Source organism: Bubalus kerabau, chromosome 1 (assembly GCF_029407905.1).
Source record: "Bubalus kerabau isolate K-KA32 ecotype Philippines breed swamp buffalo chromosome 1, PCC_UOA_SB_1v2, whole genome shotgun sequence".
NCBI classification, from domain to species: domain Eukaryota; kingdom Metazoa; phylum Chordata; class Mammalia; order Artiodactyla; family Bovidae; genus Bubalus; species Bubalus kerabau.
The window spans coordinates 240,204,499-240,218,917 of NC_073624.1; the positions used below are offsets into that span (position 1 = coordinate 240,204,499).

The following is a 14,419-nucleotide window of genomic DNA, read 5'->3' on the forward strand; positions in this document are numbered from 1 at the left end:
TAAGAAAATGTAACATTTAACAATAACTGTGTTTTCAAAGAGTCATCAAGAATAACTTCAAGTTTTCCAACTTTTTTGTATTAAGTATGAACTAACTTTATAAGAGTAATTAATACTTGGTTGGTTCCTACCTACACTTTTGATTCTTTTATAATACTTACCTATTAAGGCTGTGGTAAATCGATTCATAGAGAGAGGTTCTAAATACATTGGTCCTTCATAGGCAGACTCCAGTTCACTCCTAACATAGTCCCTAATAAGTAAAATGATAAGAATGTATTAGATACATTCTAAGCACATACAGGAGAGAGAAGTAGCTAAGCACAGTATTATTATAAAAAACGTATTATGTTAATAACACTTAACATCTATACAAAGGAAAATTTTAGGTACAAAAAATTATAGAGGGCTGACCTTCATCTCCTTGGCCCATGTGATGAAAATAGAATTCACTGAAACTGAATTTTACTTGCAAAGAAGCAGCCAAAACTCCACTTTGTTGGATTCTCTTTCTTCCCACGGTCTCATTAATATAATTTACCCCAGGAAAAAGCCAATTGAGATGCCACCTCTCAACTCTACTACTTAACTGATAACACCTAACACTAATTCATTAATTTCCCCTCTTTTCATTAGCTTCCATTATCCCTCCCATCTTATCTTCCCAGTTTTTTCTCCAGTTATACTTAATTAGCTATAGGTAAAAACACAAACTAGTTAGAAAACTGGCTTGTAGCACAACAATCCTTAAAAGATCTCATTTTCAAGTTTACAGGAAATTTATAATTAGAATTATAATATTTAAGTAGGCTACAAATTTATTTTGAGATAAATTTTAAATCAAATTCAATTATTTCTTATAAAACATAATTCATTTAACATTGATCACTGAGAAATAACAAGATTTAATTAGTGGTCAAAGAGACTTTATACTCTGAGAAAACAGAACTTTTAGGGTAGAGGCAGAAAGGAAGAATTTATTGTCAGTTAAGTTCAGTGGTAATAGAACATGGTTGTCTTAAATTCTTCTGACATCAGAGTAGGAAAATTTGTGTTAAAAAATTCTCCTTTTCTTCAATTGTTGAATACTTTATTCACTGTACTTTAAAACAGGTTAAATACATCAAGTATTTCTGAAAAACTCGTATGGCCGTATTTACTTTTTCCATGAAATTACTTCCTATTAGGCAATCAAGTGGAATTCCTTTAGCATAAAACAGCTAACCAAGAAATGATCCTTACATAATCAGCAAGCGAGTACTGCCAAAAATCAAAACTAAAAACTAAAATAAAAATTTTAAAGCAGTTTTGGGAACAATTATAATAAAAATCAATGAATGATAAGGCTTCTTGGGTGATTTAGCTATTCTCTCTATCACTCTTTAACGATTATTTCTAACAAATAATGTATTAACAGTCTCTCTACTGACAGAGAAAACCAAATCCTCAAGAGGCATGCTCCTAATGCAGTGGTTGTCAACCAGGTGTGAGTTTGCCCCTGAGGGGATATTCTGCAATGTCTGAAAACATTTTTAGTTGTCACAGCTTCAAAGGGTGGAGGAGTGCTCCTGGCACCTAAATCAAGAGGCCTCCAAAACATCCCACAGCACACAGGGCAGCCCCCACAACAAAGAACTGCCCACTCCAGAAGGTCAGTTGTTGAAGCCCTGTTTTAATGTAAAGAGACACAAATGCTACACGTGCAAGTTACATATAAATATCTGATCATGAGATCAATGTAATTAGTATTTTTAATATAGTTTTAGGATAGAAAGCTAAAGAATGAGAAGTTCTGACGTTTTAAATAAAATACACATATAAGTACCATTCACATTTATGAAGTCTTTGAAAATGTATTAAAAGAAACATTTATATTTAAAAGAGATCTAACTTTGAGTCCCAATGGTAGAGCTAGTGGTAAAGAATGTGCCTACCATAAAAGGAGATACAACAGACGTGGGTTCCATCTCGGTCAGGAAGATCCCCTGGAGGAAGGCATGGCAACCCACTCCAGTATTCTTGCCTGGAGAATACCATGGACAGAGGAGCCTGGTGGGCTACAGCACATAGGGCCACAAAGAGTCGGACATGACTGAGGTGACTTAACACGTAGCACACAACTTTTGAGTCGCAGTAGGACCTGGGCCTTTAAAGTCAAGTAATTTCTTTTTGGCCAAAGCATATCTCTCTCAAATAGATCCAGTTTAAAAAAAGAACCAACGACAATCCATAAAGAGAAAGCAGACTGGTGTCTGCTGGAGGGGAAGTGGGGAGGGGGAATGGAAATCAGTACTCAAGAGTTGCAGGTTTTATTCTAGGGGGACGAAATGTTTTGAAACTAGATAATGGTGACAGCTGCACAACATCAGGACCACACTATACGCCACTGAACTGTTCACTTGCAAAGGTTAAATGTGGTACATGAATTTCACCTCTACAAAAAAGGACAGCCTGCGGGAGCACGAACTGCAAGCAGGAGAAAAGCCAGATCACTCAGGAGGACCTCAGTCCCAGGAGCTCTCTCCTGGTGAGGGCGAGGGAAGGAGATGGCAGAGTTGGGTTCCCTGTCATGTTTTCTCCCACGTTTGCTTTTGTCATCATATTATTGGTGTTTCATAATAAAACTCAGCAAACTCAACATTATCAAGAATTTCTTACTGCGGAGACATTTGCTAATTGTTTTTGTATTAATTTCCAAGCCTACTTCAGTTTATCCTCTTTTTAAAAGCCTCTTTGTTTTTCCTTAGTCCATTATCCAAAATTCTAATTTCACATAACAAAACTTCTAAGGCAAATTAACATTTTTTACACTTTTTTATTTTAACTCAAAAGGAATCTGCTGTATACCTGTATTGCTAGCACACTGGCAGGCCTTGAAAAAGCTGTAGTAGACAAGAAAAACACAGTTGTTGTGAAGATGAAGCACACAAGCCAGGAAAGCAGATATACGTAACACTTAACCTAACGATTATTTAATTACAATTGTGACAAATGCTGGAAGAAAAAAATACAAAACGTTGTCATGATTTTTTAAAATTTAAGTTTTATAGTCACAGCCCTGTTTATTAAAAAATTATCTTTTATTATCCTCACTTCTAGATTTATACTTTCTGTTTAGCTTGCTTTTTATCTCTCATTCTATTTCATAAGATTATTATAACGGGTTTAATGCAACAGTTTCCTTTTCTTTTAACCTACTCTATATTCCTTTGGTCGTTCTGGTGTTTTCTAAGTCTCCTCTCAACTTTCTAATTTTTTATATGATTTTCTTTTTGGTTCTTTCTCTTTTTCCATGTTTCACTACTCTGTGATCTGTTTAGATTAGGGAACCCTAGGGACCGTCTCATGCTCGTGCTCAGTCACTAAACTGTGTCTGACTCTTGTGACCCCATGGACTGGAGCCCGCCAGGCTTCTCTGTCCAAGGATTCCCAGGCAACAATACTGGAGTGGGTTGCCATTTCCTTCTTTAGGGGATCTTCCCAATCCAGGGATGGAATCTGTGTCTCCTGCATTGGCAGGCGAGTTCTTTACTGCTGAGCCACCAGGGAAGCACTACAAGGGATGTCTACATTTCAGAATAATCACCACCTTTAGGCCACAACAACAACACCCTGATGTTAAGCAGTTCCCTCCCTACTTGCTCTCCCACTTTACCCTCTTGAATAGCTCTCTCAATGCTTCAATCTCCCTCAAGGACTGCCCGACCTGTGCAATCGTCCTACCCCAGAAATTAACATCTTCCCTAGGCACCTTAGATCCTCTCTCCTTTGCTTAGATCCCCTCTCTCAAAGACAGCCTTCAGAATCTCTCTGTTTGGCTGACTCATCAATAAGCCCCACTTCAATAAAGACAGCCAGGACCAGAAAGCCCGCAGTCCCTCTTGGGGACAGCTGAGCTTGGCTTGCCAGAACCAGCGCTGTGACTTTGGTGGGGACTAAACTGGTCTTGCCAAGCAGCCACTACTGAGCTGTCTCTTCTGAGAGAAGAATCTGGGCACTGTCTCCCAAACTATTATTACAAAAAACTGGAAGAAGAAATAAAACAAAAATCAAAAACAAAACATTAACAAAGATCTCTACATCTAAGTTATATACAACTTCAGAACATCTCATGCTGGCAATGAAAACTCTTGGTTATTACTCAGTCTCAACAGAGTGGGTCACTTACAACATTAAAAAACACAATGGTAAGCCTAAAGAAGAAGGATTCAGAGAAGGAATTATCCAAAATTCCATGAGTCACTTTAGGCCAAAATTTAGTCTGAGGCAAGAGTCATGAAATTCAGATTTTTAACAGAATTTTAAACCTAAAAATTTTAAGACTGAATCAAACGAGAAGTTCAAAAGTAGAATTAGAATTTTCCAATTTAAAAATTTAAAGAACAGAATGTATTAAGTTGGTCAGAAGCAAGAATTACTGTTTTCTACTTGTAACTGAATAATATCTTCCCCTTCTTAAACCACTTTTTTCACTTATACAATTTATGCAATGCTGACAATTAACACAGAGCACCAATAAACTGAACACTTTGAAAACCCACTTCTCTACATTCCCCATGGTAGCCTTCTTTCTTGTGGTCACAACTGTTTTGGGGAATAAGTAATGTGTAACAGAGTCGGACACAACTGAAGCGACTTAGCAGCAGTAGCAGCAGCAGCAGCAGCAAGATGTATACCAAGAGCCCCAAGGACGGCTTACAAGTGGAAAAGCTTCTGCGATAAATAGAAGCATAAGAGTTATAAAAAACAAATAACAACAACAAAACCTACAAGCTTATCAATTCATCAGCAGATCAAAATCTTTCTTTCTAAGTCTCTTAAGCAACCTGGCTGGGTCGCTGGACAACTGAGAACAATCTGCACATTCTGGCCACTTAAAGCTTCCAAACAATAATAATTCCAAAGAAACCTAATCTATGTGTACACAGAACAAAGCGGTGAGCCCTCCAAGTTATCTTTCGCAATGTGTGCAAACAAAAGGCACTACTCACTTAATCAATGGATGGCCAAGGAATTACCCTGAGATGTTCAAACACTGCCATCTGAGTACCTATCACACCCTAAGCACTGAATAGCAATTTAAGAATTCATTTCCCCAGGGCTTTAGTATTTAAATCTTCTCTGCTACAAGGCCACCCTGCTTCTTTCTTCACCTTCTGAATACCTGCTAAATATTTAGTGCCTGGATCTGATAATGTCCAAAAGAAGAAAACATATCACACATTGAAATGGGTCAATTGTATTCCTTTCAAAAGTAAAAGTTAAATGTATAGTGAAAACCTTCACTTTTCAGTTCTGTTATCTAACAGCAGTAGTTGTCAGCTGGAAAAATTTTATTCCCCAGGTTATAACATTTGGCAATTAGGGATAGTTTCTGGTTTTACAATTGTGGGCAAGGGGTGCTCTGCAATCTGTGAGCAGAGACACAGTATTGACAACATCCTGTAATGCACACGACTGCCTCACAACAAGTAACCCAGCCCAACATGCTAACAGGTCCAATACAAAGAAACCCTCATCTGTACCTTTGAACGACACAAGCTTTCCTAAAATGGAGGGCTAGTTATCTGTATGAGACATATAAGTAACTTCTGGGAAAGTTTTACATTTGAAATCAGTTTTATTGTTTGAATCCAACAGGTTCTTAAAGTCATACACATACAAAATTGATGCACTGGTTCATAAACCTAAGAATAAAACAAGGAATTTAAAAATAATGAAGTTTTTTAAAAGTTTTAGGAAAAAAACACTTAACTGTGGAGGTAAACCATCAAAACATCCTCACAGGAATCATATCAGTTTGTAAAGTTTCTCTTTTTCCACAGTAGTGCTGGCGAGTCTCAATTTTAAAATAGGATTGGTACTGGAAAATATATTCCTTAGAAAGCAGTCCCCAACCTTTTTGACACCAGAGACTGATTTTATGGAAGACAATTTTTCCCACGGACCAGGGGCAGGGTGACGATTTCAGGATGATTCAAGCACATTACATTTATTGTGCACTGTATTTCTAATCTAACACTGCCACTGATCTGACAGGAGGCGCCGGTCCACAGCCCGGAAGCTGGGGACCCCTGCCTTACACCACTCAAAATGAGAAGCATAGCTTAGAATTTTAAGAATTAAAGAACCTGACATTTATCAAATTCTAATGAGTTCAATTTGAACAGTAATATTAAATTTTATACTAACTGAGCCCATGGAATGTTCTAAAGTTTAATTTTTCTGAAGTGAAAGATACATCCATTTTGTCTTTTATTAATTTTTATTAGAATGTAGTTATTTTACAGTGTTATATTAGCTTCTGCTGTACAGCAAAGTGAATCAGTTATACATACATATATATATATATATATAAAATCAGTCGCTCAGTCGTGTCCGACTCTTTGCGATCCCATGAATCACAGCACACCAGGCCTCCCTGTCCATCACCAACTCCAGGAGTTCACTGAGACTCACGTCCATCGAGTCAGTGATGCCATCCAGCCATCTCATTCTCTGTCGTCCCCTTCTCCTCTTGCCCTCAATCCCTCCCAGCATCAGAGTCTTTTCCAATGAGTCAACTCTTCGCATGAGGTGGCCAAAGTACTGGAGTTTCAGCTTTAGCATCATTCCTTCCAAAGAAATCCCAGGGCTGATCTCCTTCAGAATGGACTGGTTGGATCTCCTTGCAGTCCAAGGGACTCTCAAGAGTCTTCTCCAACACCACAGTTCAAAAGCATCAATTCTTCGGTGCTCAGCCTTCTTCACAGTCCAACTCTCACATCCATACATGACCACAGGAAAAACCATAGCCTTGACTAGACGAACCTTTGTTGGCAAAGTAATGTCTCTGCTTTTGAATATGCTATCTAGGTTGGTCATAACTTGCCTTCCAAGGAGTAAGTGTCTTTTAATTTCATGGCTGCAGTCACCATCTGCAGTGATTTGGGAGCCCAGAAAAATAAAGTCTGACACTGTTTCCACTGTTTCCCCATCTATTTCCCATGAAGTGATGGATCTGGATGCCATGATCTTTGTTTTCTGAATGTTGAGCTTTAAGCCAACTTTTTCACTCTCCACTTTCACTTTCATCAAGAGGCTTTTGAGTTCCTCTTCACTTTCTGCCATAAGGGTGGTGTCATCTGCATATCTGAGGTTATTGATATTTCTCCCGGCAATCTTGATTCCAGCTTGTATTTCTTCCAGTCCAGTGTTTCTCATGATGTACTCTGCATAGAAGTTAAATAAGCAGGGTGACAATATATAGCCTTGACGTACTCCTTTTCCTATTTGGAACCAGTCTGTTGTTCCATGTCCAGTTCTAACTGTTGCTTCCTGACCTGCCTACAAATTTCTCAAGAGGCAGATCAGGTGGTCTGGTATTCCCATCTCTTTCAGAATTTTCCACAGTTGATTGTGATCCACACAGTCAAAGGCTTTGACATAGTCAATAAAGCAGAAATAGATGTTTTTCTGGAACTCTCTTGCTTTTTCCATGATCCAGCAGATGTTGGCAATTTGATCTCGGGTTCCTCTGCCTTTTCTAAAATCAGCTTGAACATCAGGAAGTTCACGGTTCACATATTGCTGAAGCCTGGCCTGGAGAATTTTGAGCATTACTTTACTAGAGTGTGAGATGAGTGCAATTGTGTGGTAGTTTGAGCATTCTTTGGCATTGCCTTTTTTGGGGATTGGAATGAAAACTGACAGAGCTCTTGGGCAACCAAATGCATTGTCAATGAGCAGTAATATTTTGAAAGAAATCATTTTTCCTGAGAAGTAGGTCTCAACATTGAGCTTAAAATATTCAACAAACCATGTTGTAAACAGTTATGGTGTCATCCAGGTTTTGTTGTTCCATTTACAGCACACAGGTAGAGTAGATCTTAGCATAAATCTTAAGGTCTTAGGATTTTCATAATGGCTAGAGCATTGGCTTCAACAAGTCACCAGGTGCATTAGCCCCAAACAGAGTCAGCCTGTCCTTTGAAGCTTTGAAGCCCGGCACTGACTTCTCCTCTCTAGGTACAAAGTCCATTTTCTGCCAACAGAACACTGTTTTGTCTATACTGGAAATCTGCTCTTTAGTGTTCAGTTCAGTTGCTAGTCGTGTCCGACTCTTTGTGACCCCATGGACTGCAGCACATCAGGCTTCCCTGTCCATCACCAACTCCCGGAGCTTACTCAAGCTCATGTCCATTGAGTCGGTGATGCCATCCAACCATCTCATCCTCTGCCATCCCCTTCTCCTCCCACCTTCAATCATTCCCAGCATCAGGGTCTTTTCAAATGAGTCATTTCCTCCCATCAGGTGGCCAAAGTATTGGAGTTTCAGCTTCAGCATCAGTCCTTCCAATGAATATTTAGGACTGATTTGCTTTAGGATGGACTGATTGGATGTCCTTGCTGTCCAAAGGACTCTCAAGAGTCTTCTCCAACACCACAGTTCAAAAGCATCAATTCTTTAGTGTAGCCACCTTCATTAATGATCTTAGCTAGATCATCTAGATAACTTGCTTGCTGCAGCTTCTACATCAGCACGTTCTGCTGTACCTTGTACTTTTATGTGATGAAGACGGCGTCTTTCCTTAAAGCTCACGAAACAACCTCTGCTAGCTTCAAACTTCTCTTAGGCAGCTTCCTCACCTCTCTCAGCCTTCATGGAATTAAAAAGAGTTAGGACCTTGCTCTGGCCCTGGTTTAAGGGAATGTTGTAGCTGGTTTGATCTTCTATCCAGATCACTAAAAGTTTCTCCACATCAGCAATAAAGCTGTTCAGCTTTCTTATCATTCTTGTGTTCACTGAAGTAGTACTTTAACTTCCTTCAAGAACTTTTCCATCATACTCACAACTGGGCTAAGTGTTTGGCACAAGTGGCCTTACACTTAGCCAATCTCAAGTTAAATCATTTCTAGCTTTTGATTTAAAACGAGAGACATGACTCTTCACTTGAACACTTCCCATAGGGTTATTAACTGGTCTAATTTCAATATTAGTGTGTCTCAGGGAATAGGGAGACCCAAGGAGCAGGAGGGCGATGTGGGACAGCCAGTCAGTGCAGCAGTTAGTACACACACAGCCTTTGTTAAGTTTGCCATGTTATATAGGTGCAGTTTGTGATGCCCCAAAAATAATGACAATAGTAACATCAAAGATCACTGATCGTAGATCACCATAACAAATACAATAATAATGAAAAAAGTTTGAAATATTGCAAGAATTTCCAAAACCTGACCAGGACAGGAAGTGAGTAAGCCCTGTTAGAAACATGACAGGATGGATTTGGTTGATACAAGGTTGCCACAAACCTTCAATTTGTAAAAAACGCAGTATCTGCAAATCACAACAAAGGGAAGCCTAACAAAACAAGGTATGCCTGTACATGAATTAAGGAAAAGAGAGACCCGGCTTTTCAAGAGTATGAACTTTTCTGTTTAAGGAATTAATATTTGCAAATGTCTTTTTCTACAGCCAATTTTTGAAGTATCAAATGAGTTATTTAAAATATGCAAGTATTGACTTTCCTTCTCAGGACCATACTATACTCTGCTTTGATATATCTAGACTAGAGTGATATGGAAAATATCTGTAAATCATGTAAGTGATAAGGGACTTCTACCTAGAATACATAAAGAATTCCTACAACTCAATTTTTTTAAAAAAAGACAACCAATCAAATAATGGGTAAAGAACCTGAATAAACATCTCTCCGAGGAAAATTCACAAAGGGTTAATGAACATATGAAACATGCTCAACATCATTAGCCATCAGTGAAATGCAAATCAAAACCACAATGAAATCCCACTCCACACTTACTATGATGGCTACACTGAAAACGACCGAGATCACCAAGTGTCAGCAAGGGTGTGGAGAGACTGGAACCCTCACACCCTGCTGGCAGAAATATAATAGGGCAGCCACTTAGAAAGCAGTCTAGTAGTTCCTCAAAAGTTTAAACATACTATATGATCCAGCAATCCCAATCCAATGTATAAGCAGCACTCCTCCCTATAGTATGTCCACAAAAAACCACGAATGTTCACAGTGTTATTCTAACAGGCAACAAGGCAGAAACAATTCAAATGTCCATCAATGAATGAATGGATAAACAAAATGTCATACAACAAAATATGATTTGGACAGAAAAATGAAGTCCTGATACACACTACAGCATGGATGAGCCTTGAAAACATGCTAAGTGAAAGAAGTTAGGCATAAAGGACCACATATGTACAATTCAATGTACATGAAATGTCCAGAATGGGCCAACCCATAAAGATAGAAAACATACTGACATGCCTACAGCTGCAGAGAGGGGCTGGTAGGACATTGGGAGTGACTGCTGATGGGCACAGAGCTTCTTTCTGGAGTTATGAAAATGCTCTAAAACCAATGGTGGTGATGCTTTCTTTACACAGTTCTGTGAATGTATTCAAAACCACTGAGCTATATACTTTAAATAGGTATGTGAATTATATCTTAATAAAGTTGTTTTCTTTAAAGATACTTGTTTATGAAGCTGCCACATGAAATATGAACTATTAAGCTTTTTAAAACTAAAAAATTCAGCCTTAAGATTCTATGAGATTGGCCAAGACTCAATATTTATTAAACTGACATTTTATTAATGATTCAAGAATTAACACATCTTTGCTAACATTTTTGAGATAGTACCATATAGTGTAAATTACACTATGAAGAAAAACACTAAAATATGCCACAACTTGAAATTTGTTAGTTTAATATCAAAACCAACTCCATCAGATAGGCACTGTCTTACTTTATAGTTTCAAAGAAATAACTTGACATGGTAACATATTTCCTAAGTAGGGAAACTATTTCATATCCTACAAATTCTAAAACTAATTTTCTTTCCATTAACCATGCCCTCTCCAGAAAATTGAACTAAAAATCAGAAAACTTGGATTCAAGTTAAAGTCTGCGATCATCCCCTCCTAGCTGTTTGCACATTTCAGTTCTTTCACCTGTAAATCTCAAAGGATTATAGTAAGGATCAAAATAACATAAAAAAATATGAAATGTTTTTGTACACTGTAAAATTTTGTTACAATTCTTTTTACTGTTTAAAATAGATATAAACGTTCTGATCATGAAAATAAACTTCAAACACTGGTTAAAAATATTCCCATAAACTAAAAGTAGTAAGTCAAAATTGCTCAAGAAGAATGGTTGGAAAAAGGCTTTTCTTTATCTCTGACACTGCAGGGTCCCCTTTATCCCTACATGATAGAATTATGACCTCTCTAGAAAAGCCTGGATGATGATACCGCAGATGAAAATACAGCTACATGGTTTCGGCCATCACTCAACCACACAGAAACCAAAAAACCATAAAGGGAAAGAGCAGGTTCATTGCTTTTTCACCCAGAATTATAATAACAACTAAAATTAATTTTAATAGCTCTGCCTTCAACTTTGAGATTTCTTTGACTGATCATCAAAATCCTATCAACTCTAAAAAGCTATCGTTAACACAGCTACAGCATGGAATACTCTGCCATGAAAAAAACATTTTTTAAAGATTAACAACACAGGAAAATACTTACAAAACATTACTGCATAATAAAAATGAGACATAATAGAGTCAGTTAAAATCCACTGAGCCCTTACAACATGTCAGAAACTGTGCTAAGAGTTTAACATGCTTAATGATAATAAATCCTTATAACAGCTCCTTAAAATACTATTAGCATTTTACAGGTGAAGAAACTGAGATGAATCTTTCTGATAAATGACACTAAAGTTACAGAGCAGTAAATAAGAAACAGAGGATTTGAATCTATCCAATTCCCATCCACTTTTCCAAATGGCATTCTTAGCTGCCCAGGAACTTATTTATACACTGAAGTGGTAACTCAGGAGCCTACACTTTAACTACTGCATTATATCGCATACATATCATTTTTCTTTAAAAATGTATAAATGAAGATAGGGAAGTGTCTTCACTTTAAGCTTGAGCTGAGATTCAGAAGTGTCTAGGTAAGACCATAGGAATAAATTCTGTCACGGTTTGGGGCTAGTGGAATGGTCCTTCCCATAATGGGAAGCACCGACCCTTTTGTGTGAGTTAATACTGGCTCTTGGACTTCTAGTCTAGGTTCAATGGAGAAAGATGCTAAGGGAAAAGGCTTAAGTTGTTCCTGTGAAGGAGGCTAAGTACACAGGGACAATATTTGCGTGATACAAAATCAGAAAAGTAAGCGTCTCCACTTTAGAGTGAAGAGCTGGATCTGAAACACTGAGACAATTACAGAAATGCAGCACCACTCTTGCAGCTCTGTATTTTGAAATTCTGACATCCAAGGACATTCCCTGGGCAAGGATAGCAGCAGACCTCCCCAGCTCCAAGTACCATTTTGAGCAGGGCATCAACCAGATGTGAACAGGAGAAGGAGGTGAGAAGACTGAGTTTCTAGGGCCTTCAAGAGAAGGAAGATGGAGGTCTTGCATGAACAAAAGGGACCAAGAGTCGGTGACTGTTAGTATACTATTTTCACTCTTTTGTATCCGCTGAAGTGGTGAAAACTGGAGGTTATTAAAAAACTGGAAGAAAATAACAGAATTCTAACAGGTTTGTCACATGGTGATATAATTTCAGGTGATGGCTACTGCCTTTAAATTTTCTGTATAAACTGCCTACAGCGATGAGTGTAATTTTATAATCATGGGGGAAAAAAGGTTTTTAAAAAGTCAACCAATCAATGCTAGTAATATAAAAATGCTATTTCTAAGATTAAATTTCAAGCCTACACCAAAATCTGTGTTTCAAACCTCTAGAAAATTACATCCTGTTATATATGTAAAGTAATTGCCACTCTTCTTATAACTGGGAGTACATTTTGTTACAGTTATACATTTCAATCAAAACAAAAGAAATATTATACCCACAAAATTTATTATACCCCACTACATTTATGGTATGGGCTTTTGGTATACTTGTAATTTATTATTATTGTTTCAAGATTGGAAGCTCATATTCTTTTGTCAGACCAGTCTTCAAATTTAGGACAAGCAGACAAAGACAAACAGACGTTCTGACCTATACAATTAACCTCATGAAATAATTTATATCAATCATCGACTATATACAAGGTCGCACCTTACACTGATTTTCATGCATCATAAAGTAACTTCCTAAAATAGTGAAAGCAATGAAATCCATAATTGCTATAGTTCCTGCAGCCTGTCTTTGGAAATTTCTTTTCTCAGGTTATATAGAAAAGCTCATGGGTATTTTTGTAAACATACTCTTATGGTCCATTTCACAGTAAGACCAGTTGTAAAAGCAGAAATAAAATTTGAGACACAACCCCAGCTACTAATCCTGTATGATATTTATTTAGAAAACAAGTATCAATTTAAAAAAAAATGTTTGGGATACCTATCAAAGCTTCAGCTTCCTAACAGTGTTCATGAAAAGTATTTTACTGGTAAAGAAAAACTTTAAATTCAGTCATACATTTCAAAAATGGGTCACCTTCTTACCTGGAGATTTGATGTCCAGCATAGAGGAGCAGGGCCGTCAAAAAATATAGATAAAGCTGAACCAGATGCTGCCTGGGCAAGGTTAGTAGCACAACACTCAAGATATAACCTGTAGTAGAAGTGAAGAGAGATATAAATAAAATTCTATTCTAATTTAGTCTTCCAGTTAATTACACTAATAAAAAGAGCTTGAAGTAAATTACTTTCCAATTCAGTTCAGTTCAGTTCAGTCGCTCAGTCGTGTCCAACTCTTTGCGACCCCATGAATTGCAGCATGCCAGGCCTCCCTGTCCATCACCAACACCTGGAGTTCACTCAAACCCACGTCCATCAAGTCAGTGATGCAATCCAGCCATCTCATCCTCTGTCGTCCCCTTCTCCTCCTGCCCCCAATCCCTCCCAACATCAGAGTCTTTTCCAATGAGTCAACTCTTCGCATGAGGTGGCCAAAGTACTGGAGTTTCAGCTTTAGCATCATTCCTTCCAATGAACACCCAGGACTGATCTCCTTTAGAATGGACTGGCTGGATCTCCTTGCAGTCCAAGGGACTCTCAAGAGTCTTCTCCAACACCACAGTTCAAAAGCTTCAATTCTTCGGCGCTCAGCTTTCTTCACAGTCCAACTCTCACATCCATACACGACTACTGGAAAAACCATAGCCTTGACTAGACGAACCTTTGTTGGCAAAGTAATGTCTCTGCTTTTGAATATGCTATCTAGGTTGGTCATAACTTTCCTTCCAAGGAGTAAGCGTCTTTTAATTTCATGGCTGCAGGCACCATCTGCAGTGACTTTTGGAGCCCCAAAAAATAAAGTCTGACACTGTTTCCCCATCTATTTCCCATGAAGTGATGGGACCAGATGCCACGATCTTCATTAGGTTTCAACAACTTTGAGGTTTTTTACTTCGCTACCAAAGCAAGCTTAG

The 14,419-nt window shown here is 38.0% G+C and overlaps 1 protein-coding gene across 6 annotated transcripts in view; it reads right to left on the minus strand.

The window, feature by feature from the left end:
* Window positions 1-14,419, minus strand: part of RNF145 (ring finger protein 145) — a 64,360-nt gene that overhangs the window by 34,328 nt on the left and 15,613 nt on the right. For all 6 annotated transcript variants that reach the window (XM_055561054.1, XM_055561058.1, XM_055561062.1 and 3 more), the window contains 2 exons: window positions 13,491-13,599; window positions 162-253 (listed from right to left, as the gene is read on the minus strand). In XM_055561054.1, coding sequence (XP_055417029.1) covers window positions 162-253; window positions 13,491-13,599 — 201 coding nt within the window. The remainder of the gene's footprint in view (window positions 1-161; window positions 254-13,490; window positions 13,600-14,419) is intronic.